Source organism: Archocentrus centrarchus, chromosome 11, assembly GCF_007364275.1.
Source record: "Archocentrus centrarchus isolate MPI-CPG fArcCen1 chromosome 11, fArcCen1, whole genome shotgun sequence".
Lineage (NCBI taxonomy): Eukaryota > Metazoa > Chordata > Actinopteri > Cichliformes > Cichlidae > Archocentrus > Archocentrus centrarchus.
In genome coordinates, this window is record NC_044356.1 from 18,719,776 (window position 1) to 18,743,124 (window position 23,349).

Here is a 23,349-nt window from a genome sequence, read left to right on the forward strand (position 1 = left end):
GTGTCCCGAGTGAAAGACCACACCTAATTTTTACTGCATTTACATGTGTTTCACTATCAGTGAAACACTGATAGTGAAACACATCTTATAGTTCCTCATCTGTACATCTGATAGGCACAGACACAACACAAGGAATAGAGAGGGACTCAGTGGACTTTCTGTCTCATTCTGTTCGACCCGAAAAAACAACCTTCCTAGTAATATATATATATATACATATATTACATGTCAGTGCACAGGTGACATAATGACATAATATCTCATCAACTTATCTGATAAGATGGGGAGCGATGAAAGAAAGTGAGGAAAGGAGGAAAGGGACAGAGCATTTATGAAAGCAAAAACAAGGGCAGAGAAAGAAGCAGAGGGAGAAGTCAGAGGCAGCGCACAGATGGTGAGCTGTCAGCGGCCGGCTGTGCCTGTGTGTGTGTGTGTGTGTGTGCCTTTATGTGTGTGTGCGCGGTGTTCATACCATGCATATTTGTGGATGCTACATAAATGTGGAGTGCATGTCTGCCCTTGCTTTCTTGTGCGCATCCATGCATGTGTGTATGTGTGTGTCTGTGCCCTCTGAGCTGAGGAGAGGTACTGTATGTGCGCAGAGCTGTTCTTCCCAGATGGCACTGGCAAACAGACACTGCAAGGCTGGCGGAGTTGGCACGCCCAACCAGTGCACAGTTGGCACTGCCCGCCACCATGCTTTCCCCTATGTACCAGGGGCAAGAGTACCTGCTGCCAGCCGCCTAAGCTCATTGACTGGCAGGCTGTCTAGCTACTGACTTTTTTCCATTGGTAAAGTTTCTCTGGCTTTGTTGGATCCTGAGAGAACATCCTTTGACCCTAAATGAATATAAAACCACCTGTTTTTAAGAATCCACTGTTCAGGAACAGCATTTGATGAGTATGTTACAACAGAGCTCCAGCCAGTGAAGAAACACAAAGTCAAGGCATGAGGCAATATCAGACAACCTGTCACAAGAGTTCACATCACAATTTAGGCATTTTCAGTGGTTTCACTTGTACACTCCTGCATTCTAGTAAAGTCTGTTGTAGCAGGCAGAGCTTTCATTCATTTCATGCCTTAAATTTACTGTCAACTGATTAAACAGTGATGTGTCTTAACGCACAGCTATGATCATGGTGATCTATAAGGCCTCTGCTGGCAGGTTTCCACCACTGGAGGCTTTCCAGCTCAACGCCTTGATGTTTTCGCTGTGTGCGCAAGGAAAACAAGCAGAAACATATAACGCTGAATAGCTACCAAGTTAAAGGACCATGCTAGTGTGAATGCTTGTGTGTGTGCATGTGTGTGTTGCAGATGCACTTGAATATATTTGTCTGCCTGTGTGTGGGCTTGGGTGATGGAGGAGTGGTAGTGGTGGTGGTGGTGGTGGTGGATTTTATATTTCACATGCCATAAACAGGACGTGTAAACTAAGCACAGATGTATGTGAGTGTGTGTAATTCTAATCCTCTGCTGTGTGTACTGTGTGTGAATGAGTCTATAAGTGTGTGTCGGTCCGAGGAAGCAGCTGTGCAAGCGGCAAGTGTGTGCCAGGTCGACAACACTTAAAGCAGAACCAAGGCGCTATGTGTGCTTGTGTCTGCATGTGTGTCTCTATTCTGGAGCATATGTGTGTGCGCGTGTCACAGTGTGCATGTGTTTGTATTCTTGTGTGTATGCAGGAGGGGTGGGGAATTTGGCCACCCATCTGTGCTAGGCTATTTCGCTACTGTTTCTGCAGGCATACACACAGACACTGTCACACACACACACACACACACACACACACACACACACACACACACACACACACACACACACACACACACACACACACACACTGTGGAGCACTGTGCCAGGCAAGCTGTTCACTAGCTGGTGCTGGCAACGCTCCAGAGAGAGTGGTGGCATCCATCTGTAGCACTGGAGAGCGGTTAGGCTGTGTGTCTGAGTCTGTGTGTGTGTGTGTGTGTGTGTGTGTGTGTGTGTGTGTGTGTGTGTGTGTGTGTGTGTGTGTGTGTGTGTGTGTGTGTGTGTGTGTGTGTGTGTGTGTGTGTGTGTGTGTATTTGAGTTGATGTCGCAGAAAAGCAAAACAATGGGACTGTCTTGATGATGCTATTAGTAGTATCAGTCGTGGGTGTGGGGACAGAGTTCAGAGATGAGCTGGTTGAAAAGCTGTGGTTGTTTGATGGACAGAGGGGGGTGGATGTGGCGAGGATAGTGATCTGAGGCACCTCCTGCAGAACAAAGGCTGCAACATGTGATGGTATTACCCAGGAATTCCTGAAAATCGAGGCACTGTCACAAGTAATATGTTAAATGTATGTAAAATATATGATTATGTTTTAACTAAATTCCACTGAACAAAGATTAAGACCTGCTTTATCTCATATTAAAATGTGATTATTTAACACAAAGACAAATATACATGTATATTGCAGGGACTACAAATCTACTGTTGAATCCTCTCTGTCAGTGATGTTTCAGAGGTCGGTGCATGTCAAAACTTTGCTGTAAAATGGTATTCTAGGTCATTTTAGCTCCTTTCTTCTCTCTGTCAGTGGACTCAGATGGCTGCGTGCTGACAGGGAGGTGAGACAGTGAAAGGTGAAAAAAGCCAAGTAGAAAGGATGTAATGGTCAGATGAAAGGATACAAAGACACATCACTGACCTGAAATGGGCTGTGGTGGCATTGGGCATGTGTGTGTTTGCGCACGAGCAGAGGCCATCGCTCTGCTACCTTCGCCTCCAGCCATACTTTACTCTCAGCCACTCAAAGCCATTAGCAAACCACAGTCACTATGTCACCCACAAGAACACAGGTACACACACACACACACACACACACACACATGCACGCGCGCACACACAGACACCCACACACACAGACACACGTGCGATGTAAGCCTAGAAATGCCCCGATCCAAGGTCTCACCAACCACTGGTCCCTGCTCACCAGATGTGACTAAGACCCTGTTTTTAAACATCTTCCCCTGCAGGGCAAAGGAGGCAGCAGTGGGGGAGATGAGAAAGGAGAAGTAAGAAGGAAAAGGAGTAGTGGTTTTTAGAGACGGGGCAGTAAGGGGGTAAAGGGTTTTTTTTTTTTTCCTCTGTTTTGCAAATCTGGTTCTATTTAGCACTGCCCTGGAACACATTTCATAAATTGCAGACATATTTTTTCAGAGTGGTTTTGGGGAAGATAGTTAACTGGCAGTAATTTCCAACACATGGCAGCCGTCATGTGATATTTTGAAAACACCATGCAGACAAGCTTGTTCCCTCTCCTACTGGCCCCCCAGGAACCCCCCCCCCCCCCCCCCCCCCCCCCCCCCCCACTGTTAGCCTCTGCCCTCTTTTTTTTCTGTGCTCGTCCTCTGCCTCCTGCATTTGATTTCCCATCTGTCTCTCATATGCCCTAAATGTTATCTCTTGTTTTCAGGCCCTTCCTTCAGCATCCTTACCACTCTTTTCTTAGCTCTTGATCTGTTTCCCACATCTGTTTTCAACCTTCACCCTTTCATCCCTGTCTGTTTTCCTACATGTCACACTAAATAACCGTATTCTCACTTAGCCTCCATTGTATATCACTCCATTCATGCTCCCCTTTATCCATCCTTCCTCTCACTCAGTGCCTCTTTCTCTCTCCACATGGTAAAAGATAACTGTCATGTAAAACACGAGGGCCTTTACTGTCTGTTGAAAATTGATCTTGTTGCTGAGGACTGGAATATGATTTCTTTCAGCATGGACACACACAGATGTACAAATCGGGTTCCATCTGGCTTACAGCTTCAACACACTGTAAGATTTCAGCAATCTTATATATTTTATTGAAATCCACACTGTGGATCTAATAAATCTGGGTAGGACATCAAGTCAGATGTAGACTGTACAAATGATAATACCTACTGAATCGTGGGCTGCAGTGTGCAGCTGTGCTCCACTATTTGTTTCCATGCGCCTTCCTCCTTGTTGCAGTCAGGGTACCAGCTGGGACACACATCATACAAACAAACTTACGCTGCCACTGTTGGGTGGTTGGTTAGCAGATGTAGGTCATGGCAGCAGTCAAACTGTGAGATGTCAGTACTCTCTGACCCAGGCCATGCAGTGGCCAACTTTGAACCTCTCTCACTGTACAAAGTAGGAACACCATTTTGGAGCCAGTCATCATGATTCTTTCACATTGGTCACTAGCATATAACTGGTTTTAACTGGCAAGGACCCCAACTCCAAACATTTATTGATAATAAAGCAACAAGCTAGGCCAGAGGCTTTGGTTTGGGAAAGGCCTCGTTGAGGGTCAACCGTGGCTCCAGTGTCTGGCAGATCCCCCTGATACCTTTGAGGTAGGCTGACAAGGAGAGATTAAAAGGGGAGGGAAAGTGAGGCACGGAAACAAGAGCAATGGGTGTGTGGCTCAAATAGTTATTTAAAGACGTATGACCGGAAGGGGGGTGTTTGGGGTGTGGTCCAGCTCCTGAAATTCAGATAAATCATCTCCAAATTAAGGGAACATAAAAGAAAAAAATACCTGCTCGGGAAATATGGGTGAGTCTGTGTGAGTGTGAATCAATGTGTTTTTGCTTAGAGATGGCATGGATACATCAGTGATTTAAAGTTGTATTGCGCTACAGAGTTAAGCAGTTCTTATAAGAGTTTGTGTATGAACGTGTTATTGTGGCTCTTTTTCGTCTGAGCACTGACAGCAGTGATTTTTGTTTTATTACATTCAAGTCAAAAATGCACAACCTATATTGAGCTTCAAAAAGCAATTTCGTTACTCTTGTACTATAGACAAAAAAGGTTACAGACTGGCTGTGTGGGAAGCTTTAGAAAATAAAGCCATGTGTCATCGGCATTAGGATGTGTGCTGAGAGTTTTGTGTGAGTCCTTTGCTGGCGTAGAGTCTTGCCTGGGAAAACGCCCAGACCCATTTGGGCTCACTTTGCTCTGTGTCAGCATGGCATCAGGAATGAACCAAACTGTATACAGAAAGCAATTTTTAGTAGGCTGCCTTCCATCAAATGACCAAACATGGCTCACCAAGGCTTACATCTGATTTACATCAGTCTATTTTTTTCCCCCAAAACGCACCATTTATATCATTATTTAGACATCATGTTGTTAATGAAAATGACAAGCCAGCTTTATATAAATAAACAATGCCTTTGATGGAGTTTTCTAAATATGCTGAGCGCTGCTTGGCCCCGCTGTGGAAAAATGTCAGATAGAATTAACATTTCTAGTTCCACCAGCACTTTAATAATGGTAAACTCGCTGTCTGTCACTCCGCAGCTCCTGTTTTCTTTACTTTTACCTCTCGCTGACCCTATTCTTTCTGTCATCGTCTTTCTGTATCTGTATTTTCCGTCGCACACATCCATTGCACATCCTTGCTTTTAAAAAAAGCCCGTAGTTCAGCTTTGCCTGGCAACAAGATGTGGCAGGAGTAGTTTTGATTTGAGAGGATGCATAACGGGCACTGTGAATCATTTTTATTGTTCCTTAACACTTACTTCCCCTCTCTGCGCAAGTGAGACTTTTTCTTTTCAACAGATGGGTAAAACAGACATTACTATGAATCTGACTTTAAAAAAAAAAAAAAAAAGTGAGGGATTCTGATGCTAAACACCACATATGTTTTATTGACCGCTGTGTGTATGTGCAAATGTGCATGTAGTTCTGAAAGATCAGTGTATTTTTGTATGCATATATGCATGTATAAGCGTGTTAAAGTTGGTGTGATGGAACAGATGGTGTTCAGACCTCTGTGTGCATTTGAGAAATCTCCTTATGTTACACTGAGAGAAAAATACAGATATGGTGGGAGAAGAAAACGACTGTCAGCATTGATCCAGAGCAGGTTTGTTTGCAAAGTTTTACTGCTCTATTGTACCACATTTTCACTGTTACACTCCGTCTGTGTATTTGTAACATCAGGGAAAGATCAGGGACTCAAGCAGTGGGTTCATATCGTCCAATCTGCTGCAACACCTCCAAGCTTATCTTTCCCTCTAATCGGTTGTGCAGTTGCACAAAAAATTATGTCAGTGTAATTTTTTTTTTTGCACACAGAAAATTGACGAGAAATCAATAAGGGGATCATAAAGGACGAAGTGATAATCTAACCTAAAAGCTGCAGAAATTATTTTGGCATTTGTATCAATAAAATTATATCCAAACCAAGCCCTAGGCAATTTAAGGCAGGATAACAGTGAAGCACACTTGAAACTGATAATTTAATATAATTAAAGGGGGAGGGGGTAAATATGATTCAATTCAGGTCCCCCTTTTCTCATGATACAAATCTATCACAAGCAAACACAACCTTTAACCCAAAGTCTTAGTTGGTCGCTAGTAAAAACTTCCAACCTCACTAGTGAGCCATATTTCAGTAAACCAAACACCCAGGTGTAACATACATCAACGGTAAGATGGTGGACTCTTAAAGTGCTTCACCAGCTGGCCAGTCGGGAACACTTTCAGTTTTATTAGTTCAAAAATGTTTTGTTTTTTTTCCCCTTGTGTTAAATTACTCGACTATCAGTCACTAATCACAAAAAAGTGACAATCCATGTCTTAGCTCCATCTCTGATTAGAATGAAATATAAATGATAGACGTTTAACGTGAGGAAACATCATTTTCTTCATACGTGGCAAACAAACATTGAACAAACATTTTATTCCTTTATAATCATATAAAGGAATAAAATGTATAATAGCTAGTGGCAGCATGCTGATTTCTTGAATAGATTATCCTTTAACAAACAGAAATTAGACTGTGTCCAGTGGACATGCATAATTTAAGGAAATGTGAACAACACTGAACTTTCAGGAGCAATGCGTGACCACCCATGAGTGTCTGCAGAGGGATTCACTGAGGACAAGAAGAAAAGTGGGGTGAGGGAGGCATGAGGGAAATGAAGGAGAAACGAAGGGGAGGAAAGAGAATAGAGTCAAAATTGACACACTGATGGTGGTACTGCTTCAATCTGCATTTACATCCTCTGCATCTGCTGTGGAGGAAATAAATAAGACGATGGAAATCAGATGTGTGTGTGTGTGTGTGTGTGTGTGAGAGAGAGCGCGTTGTGTTGTTTTGCTCTCAGTGTGTACATGCGTCCTTTCAGCTGTGTGTCTGTGTATGTATTTGTGTTTTTGTGGGCTTGTGGTAGGGCGTTGCATCCATACATCTTCTTGACAAGCGGGTGGAGTTTGATGGGACATGCTCTGCATACTGCTACATCTGGCTGTGCGTGCGTGCATGCATGTGTGTGTGTGTGTGTGTGTGTGTGTGTGTGTGTGTGTGTGTGTGTGTGTGTGTGTGTGTGTGTGTGTGTGTGTACGCATGTGATATTCCACTTGCATACAGATAGATTCCTTTTGTTTCTCTGCATACTCTGTCTGAATCTCAATCATCCTACCTGTCCCCCAGCAGTGTTCTTTAACACATCTGCCCTTTCATTCTCTCCATTGTTACCTCCCTCTTGTGTCTGTCTCCTGGTCCCCTCTCTCCACATCTGTACAAAGCACACAGAGCAATCACCACACGCCACTATCACACCATCTCAGTATCGCTTCATCTTTTTCATTACCTATCTGCTCTGCTCCCTCTCTTCACACATTAATATGTGGTGTGTTGGAATAACCCACCCGGAGGCACAGCCCTGTACACATTTTGAACATTAGTGCTGAAGTCACAGGCATCCCGTGGCTTCAGTGCCTCATAGTTTTCACTTCAGCACCTACATATCAGCATACCCAGCGAGGGTATTACACGTCAAGATTATAGGTTTGCCTGTGTGTTCAAGGCACACGCGGGCCAGTCTGCATGCACTTTTCCATGTAATGTTGGTATCTTACAGTATGTCTGACTAATACAATCGCGTGCTCACGCAGGCGCCAGCGCACGATAAATTGTTTATGCCACAGCCGCCAACTCTCAAAAATTCACCCAGCATGATTGAAATCCATTGTCGGTTTGAAGAATGGGATTTGCCTGTGTGAAGTACTCTCAAGTGGCATATTACTGCCACTGTTATCACATCATTTTCTGGGTCTCCAATGGTATTCTCAGTGCATACACATACACATATGCAAAGACACACGTACACACAGAGGCAATTCCAGCTTATGAAGTGTGTAATGGAGATTGTTTGACTCTATCGCCTGATGATAGACTTTGAAGTCATTGTAGCCTCTATGAGTAATCTAAAATATCAAGGTTAGGCAATGTTGTTCTCATTTGAATGTGAAATGACCTCCTAGTTTTGCGTGTGATGATGAAATGTGTAAGGTTTTGATATCACATTTTTTTTGGGGGGGGGGTTGCCTTGAGTTATGGGTTAGCAAAGTCCTCCATGTAACATATTGAACTGTTTCTCAGGGACCACGTTCCTTCTAGATATCGTTCATTGCAACAACCTTGTTTTAGGCGAGTGATGTAACTTGCATGTAACCTTAGAAAAGGCATGTATCACAAGTCAGCGGGGGGATAAAATCTCCTTTCTTTGAGCTTGGCTGAAAGAGGGTACAGGCGAGAGGGAGAGAAAGACGAAGAAAGCAAGAAAAAAAAGAAAGAGGGAGAGATTTTTTGCAAACACAGAGGATCACGTAATCATGGGCGATGCAAACGGGTGATGTAAGTGTGAAGACATCCCTGTGAGTGGCAGGTAGTTGTCCAGGGCTCTGCCTCATTTCTAGGATTGATTAAAGTTACAAACCGGAGCAGATCGAGTTTTGCTTTGTTATTTTAACAAGGGTGTGTGTTTTAATTTTTGTTCGGATGAAGTGTAACAATCCAAGTAAGTAATGTCTGGCTATAAAGAGTTACCGGCAAACTATTGGTGACTGCACGATGCCTCACTACACAGCATTTTATGTAGATGGTGCAAATATAAGGCTATTCTCTGTGCAAGCTCCTAATTCAGTCAGATGTCAGTGTAATTACCTTTGACACTTTCAATATGATAGCACGGTAACAATATGCATTTATGAAGCACCACTACAACGATCACATTCCCATGGGTTTAAATTTTATTCAAGCCGCCTATATTACAAATATTTGCGCTAAGCGCTCCTTTATGGTGCTTTAGATAAAACTGTGCAGGAAGTGGCTGTTGTGAGACATTAATCACTGTCATCCAGTGTGATAGATAGGCTCAGCACCTCAGCCTGCATAAAGTGTGCTAGTGAAACAACACACACTGGAGAGACTCTTGTGTGCCTTCATAGCTAATTGCTGCCTCTTCAACAACTGTTCTCATCCTCTTCAATCCATTAATTCCTAGACAACAGCACTTCTGAGAAGTCGTAAAGTGAGTTAGCCAAAGTCAAAGCACTCATCACCCCCTTTCCATTAAAGCGCCACACGTCAATACCTGTCCAGTCCTGGAGTACCATCGTCTGGCCACAGATCTGATACTATCCCTACATTATGTAACTGGCAGTTCACTAACAGGGCTAATAAATGGACAATAGATGTGCATTCATCCATTAACTTTTAACATGGTGTATTACACTGGAGGAGCCCAACTTTTCAAGGTTGTTTAAGGGTGCTTTTTGGATTGAATTATGCATTAGCGAGCAAGCACTTCCCATCGTTCAGCTTTGCTCTCTTGCTGTAATAAAATGAGCCCATCTGATTGTCCGTCTGCGCCAATAAGCTTTTATTTTAAAAATATACATGCCATACTGACTCATGAAAATGGATATCAGACAGGTGTAGGGCTTCTTCTGACTGGTTTTCAGCAGTGTGCCAGAGTTGTAAGATGTATTTTTATTTTTTTCTCAAAGCTGGGTAAATTACCTTGTGTAGGGAGAATTGCCATTGATTTAAGTGGCATAGCAATTGTAGAGTGAAAAGCTGGATGCAGCTTTTGTTGGTTAGTATGAAGCCATTGATTTTGTTCTGGTTATGTACTGTGCAGTGCTCTCAATCAAACCAGAAACAGACAATGCTGTTTATAAGTCACATGCCTGTAAGTTCGTGTGTGTGTGTGTGTGTGTGTGCGCGCACGCGCGCAAGGGCTTCAAACTAATTCATTCTTCATCCTTCATCTTCTTTACCTGAGGGACAGCAGATGAGTTTTGAATGCTTTCAGGGTTTGTTTCCCTCATCTCCAGCTGACGACTACCATCCAATCATGACACTGACCCAGGTGTTATTCTCCAATTACAAGCCTGTAACCAAACTCATCTTTTCATACCACCGCAGGGCCCACAGTTCCATGCAGGAGTCCAGGTGGATTTGAAGCACACACACCCCCACCCCCCACCACCCCTCATGTGTTACACATTGTGCATCAAATGGACTTTTTAGGCTTTTATCGTAGAAAACTATATCATTTAAAAAGGAAAAAAAAATTACATAAAGCTGCAGCTGTAAAAAGACTCCAATTCTTGTTGTTCTGCTTGATTGATTATACTATCATATTATAATATTATTATATGGGTTCTTTTTAATAGGCCTTACTAGAAGTCAATTTCAGATAGCTTTGTGTCGATGTGAGTCATTTTGTGTATTCATTTTCTTAGCTAATCACAAAGATTCCTGATTCAGTGTCCCTCTATATAGCTTTCATAGATGAAGGGAAATTATCACCATTATAAAAAAAAACAAAACAATATACTGTCCTGTGGAAAGCATGAGCTCAAAAAGAACCATTGAAACAGGATAAGCACAACCATGTGTAATATAGTGACTTTATTTAATTTAGGCTTGTTAAGTATATACATGCACGGCCTTTTTGTTTGACTGGAAAATGATGAATTACCTTGGATCCTGTCACCCAGCCATCTTTTTTAATGACCTTGTATTTACGTAGATCATATTTTAGGAAAGCATACAGGATATGATAGCTGGCAGCCAGAGGTAAGACTATATGTTTCCACTAGCTATATCCTCAGTTTATAAAATAAATAGTCAAGTTTTTTTTTTGTTTTTTTTTCACTATGGTGAAATTAGAGCAGTAAAGCTTTCACAGTCTGGGCAGGATGGCAGAGTGTAGAGAAAGGTAGTTTGTGTGGGTGCACAAGTAAAGAGGTAGAAAGAGAGTGAAAGTGGGAGACAATTAACTCAATGTAAAGGACAGTAAGGTCTTAATAGTCTCTCTGCTCTCTACTTTTCTTTTCTATTGACTTTTCTTTAACTCCCCTCCTTCCTCTGTTCTCTGCTTAGCTAATCAAATTTTTCCCACTAATCTGTGCTCTGCATCATTCATACTGCTCTCTGCAATGTGCCCCCTTTCCCTCTAAAATTTCAATCCAGTCCCCCATTGCGAAGCTACAAGTAAATCAGCAATAATCTTAATCTATATATTCTGTATTGATGGTGTACCTGAATACCAAATTAACCTTTGATATCCAAGTGACCCTAAAAGGTTTCAGGATCCAGGTCTTCTGCTATTCTGCATCCATAAGAGTCATCCAGTCTCCAGTATGTGCCACTGTGCTGTGAGACAGATTCATTCAGCCTTCCCAGTCTTCCCAGACTTATCAGTTGACCCTTCCTAGGATGGCTACAGGGAGAGGATGGTTAAGGAGAAACACAACTTTGTGGTTAGAAGGCAGAAGTGTGCCTGATGAGGAGAAGTGCTGTCTTTATACCTCCTTTCCTCTTCTCTGACAGTCTCTGACTGTAAGAATCAGGATCTTAGGGATTATTGGAAAATCCTGGAGAGTCATTAGGTTTAGCGTTTTGAATTTCCTCATTTTTTTCTTGAAAAGAAATTACCTAAAATTATTTGTGTGATGGAACACAGCCTAGCCCATCTCTTCAGCTTTTTTTGTATTTTTCAAATACAGCTTAAAGAAATGAATCCTTGTTTGTTGTATATCACGACCTGTAAAGCCTAGAGAAGCTAATCAAACAAGCTGCTGGTCATGATGCTTTGGGCCATCACTGGTTAGTATTTTCTATCTTGTATGTCTTGTTACAATATTGAATCTTTTATTGAGCTACATGATATTCTTTCAGCTTGCTTTCAAAGGATAGACGTGTGGAATAAATGAAACGTTCAACCGTAAGCTTTTTGAGTTTTGAAGCACTTTTTAGAATTTTGGTGACATCTCCATCTCTCACTTTCCTGCCGTCTAAAGTCAAGCTGGCGTGACTAAAATACTTAGTCACAGTGCGCTTTGGCTGCAGTCCTATTGAGATTCAGGCCCAGCTAACGGGTTTATGTCTCTGTCACGTCAGTATTTCCCCTTCTTTTTACCTAAACGTAACACTGTGGCATATAGATCCAAACAATCAGAAAGCACCAAGGGGAACATTTACTGTTTGCGTTCTGCGGGGTATATATTTTACTCACTTGAATACACAAATGTTCCAGAAAATCCTCCAAAATACACAGAAGTTAAAACACAAGATTATGTAACAACATACATATTCGTCATTCGTCAAATACATTTTGGGATCCTGGTTAGCGACAGTGGGACAGAAAAACTCCCTTTTTAAAAGGAAGAAACCTCTGGCAAAACGAGGTTCAGGGAAGGGCAGTCATCTGAGGCTGAGGCAGTGTGAGCACCTTTACCATTAGTGGGTTTTGGAGTCAAATAAAGTCTATTCACTCTGTGGTTACAGCAAAGTTCCCAGTGTCATAGACAGTGCTTTTGTTTCTCTTGCAGCACCTCCGCTCTCTCCTTTGTCTTTTCTCTCTCCACCCTTCTTCCTCTGTCTTGATTTTTTATAATCTCCTTTTCACACTGTGCCACAGGAACATTTGATAAGAGTCTTTGTGATAGGCCTGTTACTGTTTTTGCAGAGAGTAGTTGTGTACCTCCTCTTGCACATTTTATATGGTCAGTTATCTGATGAGCACAAAGCAAATGATTTAGGTGAAAACAGGCATACCCAAGAAGTGTTTTGCTTTAAAAAAAAAAAAAAGTGTTATCTTTAGTGTGTAGCGTGTCTTTTTTGACTGTTTTTTTTTATGTCTAATTAGTTTGCAAGCTAGCTGGTTGTCTGCTGTGATGCTGTCTCAAACAGATGTGAATATAGTATCCAGAGATTCAAGCGTTAAGGCAGTGTGAGAGTGAGTATGTGTATTAGTTTGAGTGTAATGAGCACTGCAGTCATTAGCTGGGACAGTGAAGAGGTGGGGGCTGCAGGATGGCACAGATGGTGGTGGAATGAGACCCGGACTCACTGCAGATTTATGCTTCTCTCTCAGGTGTGTGTGTGTGTGTGTGTGTGTGTGTGTGTGTGTGTGTGTGTGTGTGTGCGTGTGTGTGTGTGTGTGTGTGTGTGAGTCTCTACTTGCTCCCTCTCATTTCTCATTTCAAAGTCAGACACCATGTGCCACATGCATAAGATGAGGGGAGCTATCTCTTTCCACATCTAATCTCTCTGGGGCTCCTCGCAGGCATTTTGTTATCAAATTAAATTCCGCTGCCTTTTGTATGCATATTTGTGTAGGCACACACACACATGCATGATTTCCATTTGCCCCAAAAAAAAGTGGTGCAAATAATGAACAAGAACAGGATACATTGATTTGGAAATAATTCAAAACTTTCTTTTTCTAATTGTGAATGGCACAGCTTATCAAGAGCATATGTTGAAACTGAGGAAAATGTTATTTCTCTTTGAAAAATAAATGCTCATTTTATCTTTGATTTCAGAGGCATATTTTAGAAATGACAGGGGCCTGTTTTACCACTGCGTTGCATCACCTCTTCTTTCAACAACACAATAAGCGCTTGGGAACTGTCATAGTTTTGAAATCAAAATATTTTCCCGTTCTTGCTTGGCAGACGTTTTCAGCTGTTTAACCGTTTGAGAGCTCATTTGTTGTATTTTTTATTTAAAATTGTGCCAAGTGTTTTTATTGGGGGACTTGTCTGAACTGCAGGCGGTCAGTTCCCCACCCGAACTTTTAAACACCAGAGTAGTGTTGTTGTGTGTACAGAATCTGGTTTATCGTTGTCTTCCTGAAATATCATCACATTGTTGAGCTGGAGGCAGCATATCTTGCTCCAAAATGTGTTCACCCACTGTTCAGTATTAATGGTGCCTTCACAGATGAACAAATTAGAAATGTCACCCCCACACCATCACTGATGCCAGTTTTTGAACTATTTAAGTCAGAGGACACGGCATATGTGATATCTATTTATCTCATTTGAAACCACTGGTCACTTTCCCACTTTGCCTCTATCCATCTTAAATGAGCTTGGCCCCAGGGAATTTGGTGATGGCTGGGGGGCACCTCCTTCAGCTCTTTCAGGGGATGGAACACCAAGTCGTTCTCAAGCCAGCTGAGAGATGTAATCTCTCCAGCGTGTCCTTGATCTGCCCTGGGCCCTCTGCATGGTAGGATATGCCTAGAAAACCTCACCTAGGCGGCACACAGAAGGCATTCTAGTCTGATGCTCAAACCACCTCAAGTGGCTCCTTTCTGTATGGAGAAGTAGCAGCTCTACTCTGAGCCCCTGCCAAATGACTTAACTCCTCACCTCTGATGGAGAGCACAGGCACCCTACTGAAGAAGCTGTATGCACAGTCTCATTGGAGTAGGGGGCCTGAGTCTATCCTAGCTGTCATAGGCCTATATAGTTCTATACAGTTGTAGTGTTTCTCATTTATTCATAACTATGTTCCATAAGAGTAACTATGTTACATGTCTTCTTTGTCTTTGCTCAGATCGCACTGGGAAGCGCTCCACCATGCCCGACTCACCTGCGGACGTCAAGACACAGTCCAGGTTGACCCCCCCTACCATGCCACCCCCACCCAGTACACAAGGAGCACCCCGTAACAGCTCCTACACACCCACCACATGTAAGTAAACAAAGGGACGCGCACAATGCCTGGACATTTTAAGAGCTGTTTTTGTCTCCTAAGTGTTTACTGCTGATGGAGACATCCAGGAACATAAGAAAACTTATTTTCATTGCAGACCTTTACCTTGCATCAATTTTCCAGTGTTATAAAGTGAATGAAATAAAGTGAGTAGTTTTGCTATTATTGGTAGCACACAGATAGCCTCCAGATAAACAGGAAGGAAGGCAGCATGATTCTAACATAAAAATTGCCCTATATAAAAATGATAGTTAACAGCAGATATGCACGAGCTCACACATTATAAGACATTCCCAGCATACCTCCAATGAAACCAAAAAAAAAAAAAAAAACCTGGAAGGGTGGGATGTCAGCATCACAAGACCTTCTTATCAAGTTTTATTGAGCCTTTCCAAATCATTCCCAACAACTTCCCCAACAAGTTCATTAACACCCATGCTTACAAACTGCTGGAGCTGAGCCATGACGTGCACATAGCTTGTGATGAGCAAATTACACCCCAGTATTCACTCAGAAGAGCGTACTTAACCACTTGTATGAAGAGCACTAGAATCAAAGAATCAGAGGCCCTGTGTGCTCCGAGCACTCAAGTCTGTGTTGGTACTGCTGGTACTCTGCAACAGCTGAATTATTTTGTTCATTTTTAATCACATACTCCCTTTTTTTTCATTTATATTATTTACTTTCTCTCCCTTTGCATCTGTCTGTCTGTTTCTCTCTCTCTCTCTCTCTCTGCTGCAAACACTCACACTACAATTAACTTTGGGGCTTCCGTGCAATGAGGGAGGAAAGGCCCAACTCTCTCATTACACATGCCAAAGGTTTTAACAAAGCAGTATGCTTTGATTTCCATCCGCCGTAATTGTTACCAGATGCAGTTTGAGCATCTCGTCTCTCTCCTCTCTTTACAGTGGCGGGTTTGGACGGCGGCCAGAGGGGGAGTGAGGGATCGCTAGTCACAACCTAATCTCATTAGAGAGAGAGCTTTATGCTGCCTTGTATCTCTTTGTACAGCAACTCCCCCAACATACACACACAGACACATATAGTTTCTGTGCTATGAAGCGCACGCACGGGGGGTGGGGGGTGCTCGCTGTCCCTGCATGTTTAGAGCATAGGGAAGAATAGAAAGGGAGAAGGAGGTAGAGAGAGGCAACATGTCTCCAAATACAGAAATATGCTTTTTGTGGGAGGGTGCCGTGAAGGTTCAAAGGAGGCGCACTAATTGGAAACAAATGTGGACGATTGTGGATGATTTTAGGGGAATGCACATCATTTGAAATCACTGGTCTCCATGAAGCTGTTGTTTCCTCCATTTGTGTTTTTTTTTTTCTTCTTTTTTTGGGGGTGATTTGTATGTAATAAGATGAAAAGCAGTGAGACTTTTACAGAAATGTGATTTTCACAAAAGTAAAATTTGCCAAAATAATTAGAAATATTTTTTTTAATGTATTTAGAAAATGCTTTGCTTTCCTTTCTGCTAACATTATTCTTAATGTCCTTATCTCACACAGTAACCAATGGCAGTAGCCACTCCCCAACAGCGCTCAACGGCGCTCCATCTCCTCCAAATGGTTACAGCAATGGTCCAAGCTCATCTTCCTCATCTTCTCTGGCCAACCAGCAGCTGCCACCAGCCTGTGGTGCCCGACAGCTCAGCAAGCTCAAGCGTTTTCTCACAACTCTACAGCAGTTTGGAAACGACATCTCACCGGAAATTGGCGAAAGAGTCCGCACATTAGTACTGGGATTAGTGGTAAGTAGCTACGGTGTGTGTGAACTTCAAAAATTTCTCAAGTAACAGAAGTTGTTGCTGATAAAAAAAAAAAAAGGGCAAATTTTCACTTGTTTTTACATATATGTGTAAATAGAGTAAGTGCAAAAATCTTGAGCTGCCCTCATTTTCTATATTTTCTTCCAGGGAGCCAGATTTTTTTTTTGAACAACGGTTCTCCAGGCTTTCTGAAGGTCTTTCAGGGTTTGAACATTGGCTGCTTTTTCACTCATTTTCAGTCTTCTACCTGACCTATGAGTCATTCAAGCATAAAAAAGGCACCTAATGGGATTAGCCAGTGTTGTGTCTACATATAAATAACTTTAACTTCTGTTAAACTCTGTTTAACTTCTGTTTCTAGCAGCATGTTGCAAAACCCATAATTTGTTCCCATTTCTTTAACTGAAACTATAAAAAAATACCAAAGATAACACAGTTTGACGAGTATAAAATAGTAGTTTTTCATCAAAAAAGTGATTCCCAAAGACCTATTACCTAAAAACTTGGCATATCTCAGTATCTCAATTTTTGAGGAACCTGGACAAGTGGCACACCTAAAACACCTGATGAACAGAATCTGGAAGTCCTTTATAAACAGCAAAAAAAAACAGCAAACACCTGGCACAGGACCTGAGAGATGCATCTGATTTGAATGGAAGGGTAGATGTCAAGAAGCCATTCTTAATGAAGGGAAACGGGGAGAAAAGGCTGGGGTATGCCAAATTACACAAGAACCAAACTGAAAATCAATGGCGACAGGTCTGATAGAGTGATTAATCCAAATTTGAAAATTTTGGTTAAAATCATCAACAATATGTACAGAGGAGATCAGGAGAGAGGTACAACAATGAATGTCTACAGCTATCTGTTAAACAGGGTGGAGGCTCTGTCATAGTTTGGAGCTGCATTTCAGCCGGTGGTGTTGAAGATCTTGTCGAAAGTGATGGAATTATAAACACAGAAAAATACCATCAGATTTTTGATCCACCATCTGGAAAGAGTCTGATTGGCAACGACTTCGTCTTTCAGAATGATGATGATCCCAAACACACTGCCAATGCAGTAAAAGCCCCAGAGCCTGGACCTCAACATTACTGAAACTGTGGGATCATCTTGATAGAACAAAACAAAAAGCAGCCAACATCCAAAGAAAAGCTTTGAATGTCCTTCAAGAGGCCTGGAAAACTATTCCTAAAGACTACTTAAAGGTGCCGTTTACACGAGACCGTTTTCATTTTGAAACGGTGTCGTTTTGATGCGTTTCGGCCTTCTGTTTACACGACAACGGTGTCGTTTTGATGCGTTTCGCCCTTCTGTTTACACGACAACAGAGTGAAAACGATGTGTTTCAGAAACGGGGTCCAGAGTGGAGCGTTTCAGAAACGCACCGGCTTGCGTTTTCGTGTAAACACTTGAAACCGGGGTGATTTGAAAACGCTCGACTCGCACATGCGCACTATGGTTGCGACGGCCAGTTTTTCGCGCACGCACAAGCTGATAAACAGTACTCGCGGATTCACGAGTGCTTCTTATGCTTTTCCTGTGTTTTTACCGTTTTGTAATTCAGCGTTGTGTGCAGCAGCGATCCAACCTCATCATCTGTCCACACAAAACCTCTCACATTGGCCGTTTTGTAAGTAATGAACAATTTGCCGCACTACCTACTGTGTCACTCCACGCATGCGCGTCTTGCGTAAACAAACTGCAAAGAGAAAACCAACGCCAACTTGTGGCCTGGCATGGGAACTACATCGTTTTCATCGTTTCACATGTCCTCGTGTAAACGCGGATCGTTTCTGAAACGCCATCGTGTAAACGAAAGGCTGAAACGCATCAAAACGACACCGTTTCCAGTGAAAACGGCTTCGTGTAAACGGCACCTTAAAGAAATGACAAGAAAGCTGCCTGAGAGAGTTCAGGCTGTGCTGAAGAATAAAGGTGCTTATTCCAAATATTGTCTTTCAAGCTCATTAGAATTGTACAAACTCTGTTTGTGCTTTATGTACTGTATTTCCATGTATGTTTGAAAATTTCAGTCAATTTCTGCACCTATTTCCCATTTTCACAGGAAAATATTTTTAAAATTAGGGTCAGCTCAAGACTTTTGCACAGTTCTATACATTTCTGCCTTCAGAAGTGACAGCAGTCACTACAGTGAAACCCATTCTTGAGGACAACACAATGCATGGCAAACAATGCAAATACAACAATGGCATGAAACTGGAAGGCTGCCATCTTTATACACTTGTTTCACAATGACTTTAATGGCACTACAGTGATTTCAACTGAAATGTAACAACATGGAAATGATAATGATATGGATCAGACTTCCTATTCTAACATCAAACTAATGTTGTCACTTAAGGCTGTGCAGGTGTCTCACAACCTAACATAACTCACCCAGTTGCATATTAAAACTGTTATTTATTTAGCTAATGAATAGATGTAATTGCAATCAAGTGATCACTGTGGCTTTAAGAGGATGCTCAAATTAAAGCATTACTGCTAATCACACTTCTAACCCTAATTAAGATCCAGCAAATAGAGGGAATAAAACACCATTTGATGTTCAACATATAAATCAGGATTTGTCTGAGTTCATCCGTTTTGAGAAAAATTTATGAAAAGATTGAAAAAATAATAACACGACCGAAGTTATGAATGTTTCAAATGCTGCAAATTCTGGATTGGCAGTTCACATTCGCACCATAAATTTCAATATTAGTATTTTTACAAAATATACATCAAGCCTTCAAGCTAAGGAGAACATTCATCCAGCAGAGACAGATGTGTTCCCCAGTTTAGCTGACGTGGTTATATTGAGGATATATCACTGAAAGGATTTGGTATAAAATACATGTGCAAATCTGAAGATTCACCACACGTCTGTGTGATCTGAGAAAATTTGAGCTTAATGAGCAGGGGAATACAGAAATAATGATTGAATGTTGTGCAGAAAAGAGGAGGAGGCGGAGGAGATGGAGGGAGGAATTTTTTTAATTAGCCACATAGAGCATAACCTCCTTTTGGCTTCACTATGTTTATTTTTCTCACCGTCTGCATACGCACATGCCTCTCCTGTGTCCTTTTTGGTTTGCATACCTCCCCACCATATCCCTATCTCCCCCCACCACCACCACCATCTTCCTCTCTCTCGCTCACTGTCTCTCTCTGTCCCTCCCCCTGCCTCACTGAAAAGAGTGACACCGTTAATTAGCTGGTTGTGTGCTGGGGAGAGGGAGAGAGGGAGACTCAGGAGGTTTCACTAGCTGTCAAGAACAGCCCCTACGCAATCTGGGCGAACAGATGTAAGACTGAATGTAACAAAATTCAGGTCTGGGAAATAACGCTGAGAGTGTGGGGAGGAAAAAATAATATCTGCTGTTTTTTTATGTTCTCTGTCTTGCTTGATTTTTTTCCCCCCTTGTTTGTTTTTTTATAGAAGATTCCTCTCCCATGTGCACACACACCTTTTCTCTATTTCTTTTTGCCTTTTTTTTTTTATCTCTTCCTTTGTATTTTGGGAATACCTCACATTGAAAATTAAAAATAGTGTCTCTGTCTTGTCAGACATTGATGTAGCTTTCAGACACTAGACTTTATTTGGGTGCCGAAGTTGACAAACTGCAATGCGTAACCCACTTTTTGACCAACCCCCCTGCTGCTTCAGACACTCAAACCATCCCTACATTTGTGCTGTTTCAGAAAAAAAACTTGCACATGCTCAATAAATGTGCACACACACATACATCATTTTTTTTTTTTTTTTTTTTTTTTTTGCACATTCTCCTGCATTTTGGTTACTCTGGTCTGTGATCAGTTAAAAAAAAGGCACAGAGAGTTATATAAATGTGGAGCATTATGGCACCAGTGTGATAGGCTTGTGTACTGTATTGATACACAAAAGCATGCTTGCCATGCACACATTTACAGTGGAAAGGTTGTGTGAATACCCCCTGATTATTTTGTTTAACATAAATTATTAAATGCAGTCCATAAATTAAGCCATCATTATTCATGTCACAGATGTCTTCCAGATAGAATAGCCACACTGTGTTTCAGCTTCTACTGATTATAATTCACAAGCAGACATGCGGTAATGTGAAAATAGAGTGGAAAGCCACAAGCAACTGTACTTAAATGATTAAATAAATACAGTGATACCTGCTTTTAAATGAGCCAGTATCTTATGTATGATAAACTCTATCAGTGCTCATATAAAAGCCTATGTCTAAAAGTCTTTTTAATTAGATGCATTTGTCCTTCTTGCAGCATATGTTTGGATGATGTGACTCCTGTATGTGCATTTGTTTCTTTGATTGGAGGAGATGTGTGTCTTTGTTTTCTGTGGCTCTTTTCACTGTGGTGTACCCATATGCTTCCTATTACAAAACCCAAAACACTCAGTCCAGGCCAGGATATAGCTTAGCTTCCAATAAGTAATATTATCACTTAATGCCTTCCACATGGATTCATGTGTTTTCTTTTTGTGTCTTTCTCTTCTCCAGAATTCCACTCTAACCATCGAAGAATTTCACTCCAAGCTTCAAGAAGCCACCAACTTCCCTCTGCGACCTTTTGTCATACCCTTTCTGAAGGTAGATATTTAAGTGCGCATTTACGAAGAGAAGGTTGCCTGCCCGTTTGTTTGATCAGCCAAATCTGGAAACCATTTAGCCAGCACAGATTCCAGATGTGCATACTTATGTTCACGATATCTTTTCCCTGTTTTCTCTCTCTCTTTTTTGTGAGTCGCTCTTCCTTTTGCAGTTCTGTTTTTCAGCCATCCCTCACTTGTTTATTTCTTGCTCCTCACTCATATTCTCTGCTGTTAACACCACACTTTCACCTCATCCGTTCCTCTCTTTTGCTCAGTGTCTCTCCTCCAAACTGAACAGTGCATAATGCTATCACTAGCAACTGTGCTCAAAGTAGATTTTTCCTGTCCAGTATTTGAATGGAAAGGACTTGTTTCTATACAGAAAGGCAGTGAACATGTATTGAATGAGTGAGAATGAGTGTGGTTTTAGCCCCGAGGACAACATATCCGTTTATGTCCTCATCTTCCTATTTTTCTTTTGCTGGTTTTGTCATTATTTTCCTCATTCCCACTAAGCCACATTTCCAACCATTAGCATGCTACATTACCAGAGGAAAGGGCACTCTCTGCAGCATCTGTGCCCTTCCCGCAGCTCATTCGTCAAGGGCAGCCTTGTTTCAGTCAAAACAGCATATCTCCCATCTCTATTACAGTGTGGCAGATAAAAATGAAGGAGATGGAATTATTTCTATTTGTGTCCACAAAGGGGAGAATGTTCATTTATGTGTGTTTTGTGTCAGATTGGTGCACACTGTGCTTTTTGTTGCATATTCTGAGGGCTAAAGCAGTTTGGGGGTGAGAGTGGTGGCTGTGGTTTGATTTGTTTTGATAGTCAAAGATGACGAATGGGACTGAGGTTTATGCTGAGGGATGTACTGTTCACTAGCAGCTTAGAGCATGCAATAGGTCTAGGTGAATTGGAGATCAATATCAGCATATACTGAGATATGGAGAGCAGGGATGGGCATAATATTTCATGCATCACATGTTTGTTGTTATTGCACACCTCTGTAAAGCCTAATAAGCATTCTCATTTTCTAAATGCTCTGTTTGCTTTTCTGTCTTTTTTTCCCCCAGTCTTCTTTTTTATTTGCATCAGTCTTCCTTCCCCTTTTATGGAATTTCTGCTATTTGTAAGCGAGAAATCTGGGAACTTTATCCGCTGTCATCTAATGACTAATCTCGGGGGATGATGGCGAATATTTCAGTGCTTCCAGTGTAGCCAGTGGATATCCAGATCAAAACTTCCTGTTCGGTCATTATGTACGAATGCTTTTTTAAAAAGCAAATAAATAGCTCAATCATCATCAGACCATAGGTGATGTTTTTGAGATTGCATTTTGGTAAGCACATTCCCTACAAATAGAAACAAAAAAGCTTCCTGAACCAAAAATATTTTGAATTCCTTACAGATTCTGTAGGTATCAGCTTATAGAGATTATCATTTTTTAAAAATGATCAGAAATAACACAGATTCTGAGTAACAGAAGGGTAAATCTTATTTATAAAAACAAAACATGCAGCATCTCTTAACACAGTATCCTCTCCGTTTACACTGTGCGCCCACATCTGCATTTGTAGGTGTGTGCATGTGTCAACTGACATTCACAAGTTTATGTTATCCACTAAGGGCCAGCGTGGTTATGGGCAGCAGAAATTGGTCCCACTAGAACCGCCATTACTCTCTGTTAACGATACAAACAGGAGCTTTGTGTCCTCCCCCTCTCTTTCCTACATCACTCCCTTGTCCTTAAGTTTTCTTCATTTTCTTTCATTTCTTGTGAAAGATTTTTTTCTCCCTCTCTCTCCTTCTGTCCTTATCCCTTTGGTTTCTCTGTTTATCTACTGTTCTCTATCCATCCATCCTCCAGTCCCTCCTTCCCTTTTCCTCTCCTCGCCAGATGGTTATTGTATCACTGGGATGGCTGCAGAATCAAAGATGCAACTCTCTTTTTTTTTCTCCATCACTCCTTCTCAGCCCCTCTCTCTCTCTCCCCAGTCTAATTTTAGTGTCTTCCCACTGCGGGGCCTTTAATGCCAGCTACCATATGGTAGCAGAGAGCAACTGGAGGTGTGGGGGAGCTTTTATAGGTGCGTCGAAGCACAGTTGCAACAATGCATGTCAGGGCTCCGGGTTTTTCATTACGCTAATGTTATACC

At 41.8% G+C, this 23,349-nt stretch overlaps 1 protein-coding gene across 4 annotated transcripts in view; it reads left to right on the forward strand.

The window, feature by feature from the left end:
• Window positions 1-23,349, forward strand: part of runx1t1 (RUNX1 partner transcriptional co-repressor 1) — a 61,072-nt gene that overhangs the window by 21,073 nt on the left and 16,650 nt on the right. For all 4 annotated transcript variants that reach the window (XM_030741570.1, XM_030741572.1, XM_030741571.1 and 1 more), the window contains exons 2-4: window positions 14,657-14,794; window positions 16,330-16,571; window positions 21,098-21,187. In XM_030741570.1, coding sequence (XP_030597430.1) covers window positions 14,657-14,794; window positions 16,330-16,571; window positions 21,098-21,187 — 470 coding nt within the window. The remainder of the gene's footprint in view (window positions 1-14,656; window positions 14,795-16,329; window positions 16,572-21,097; window positions 21,188-23,349) is intronic.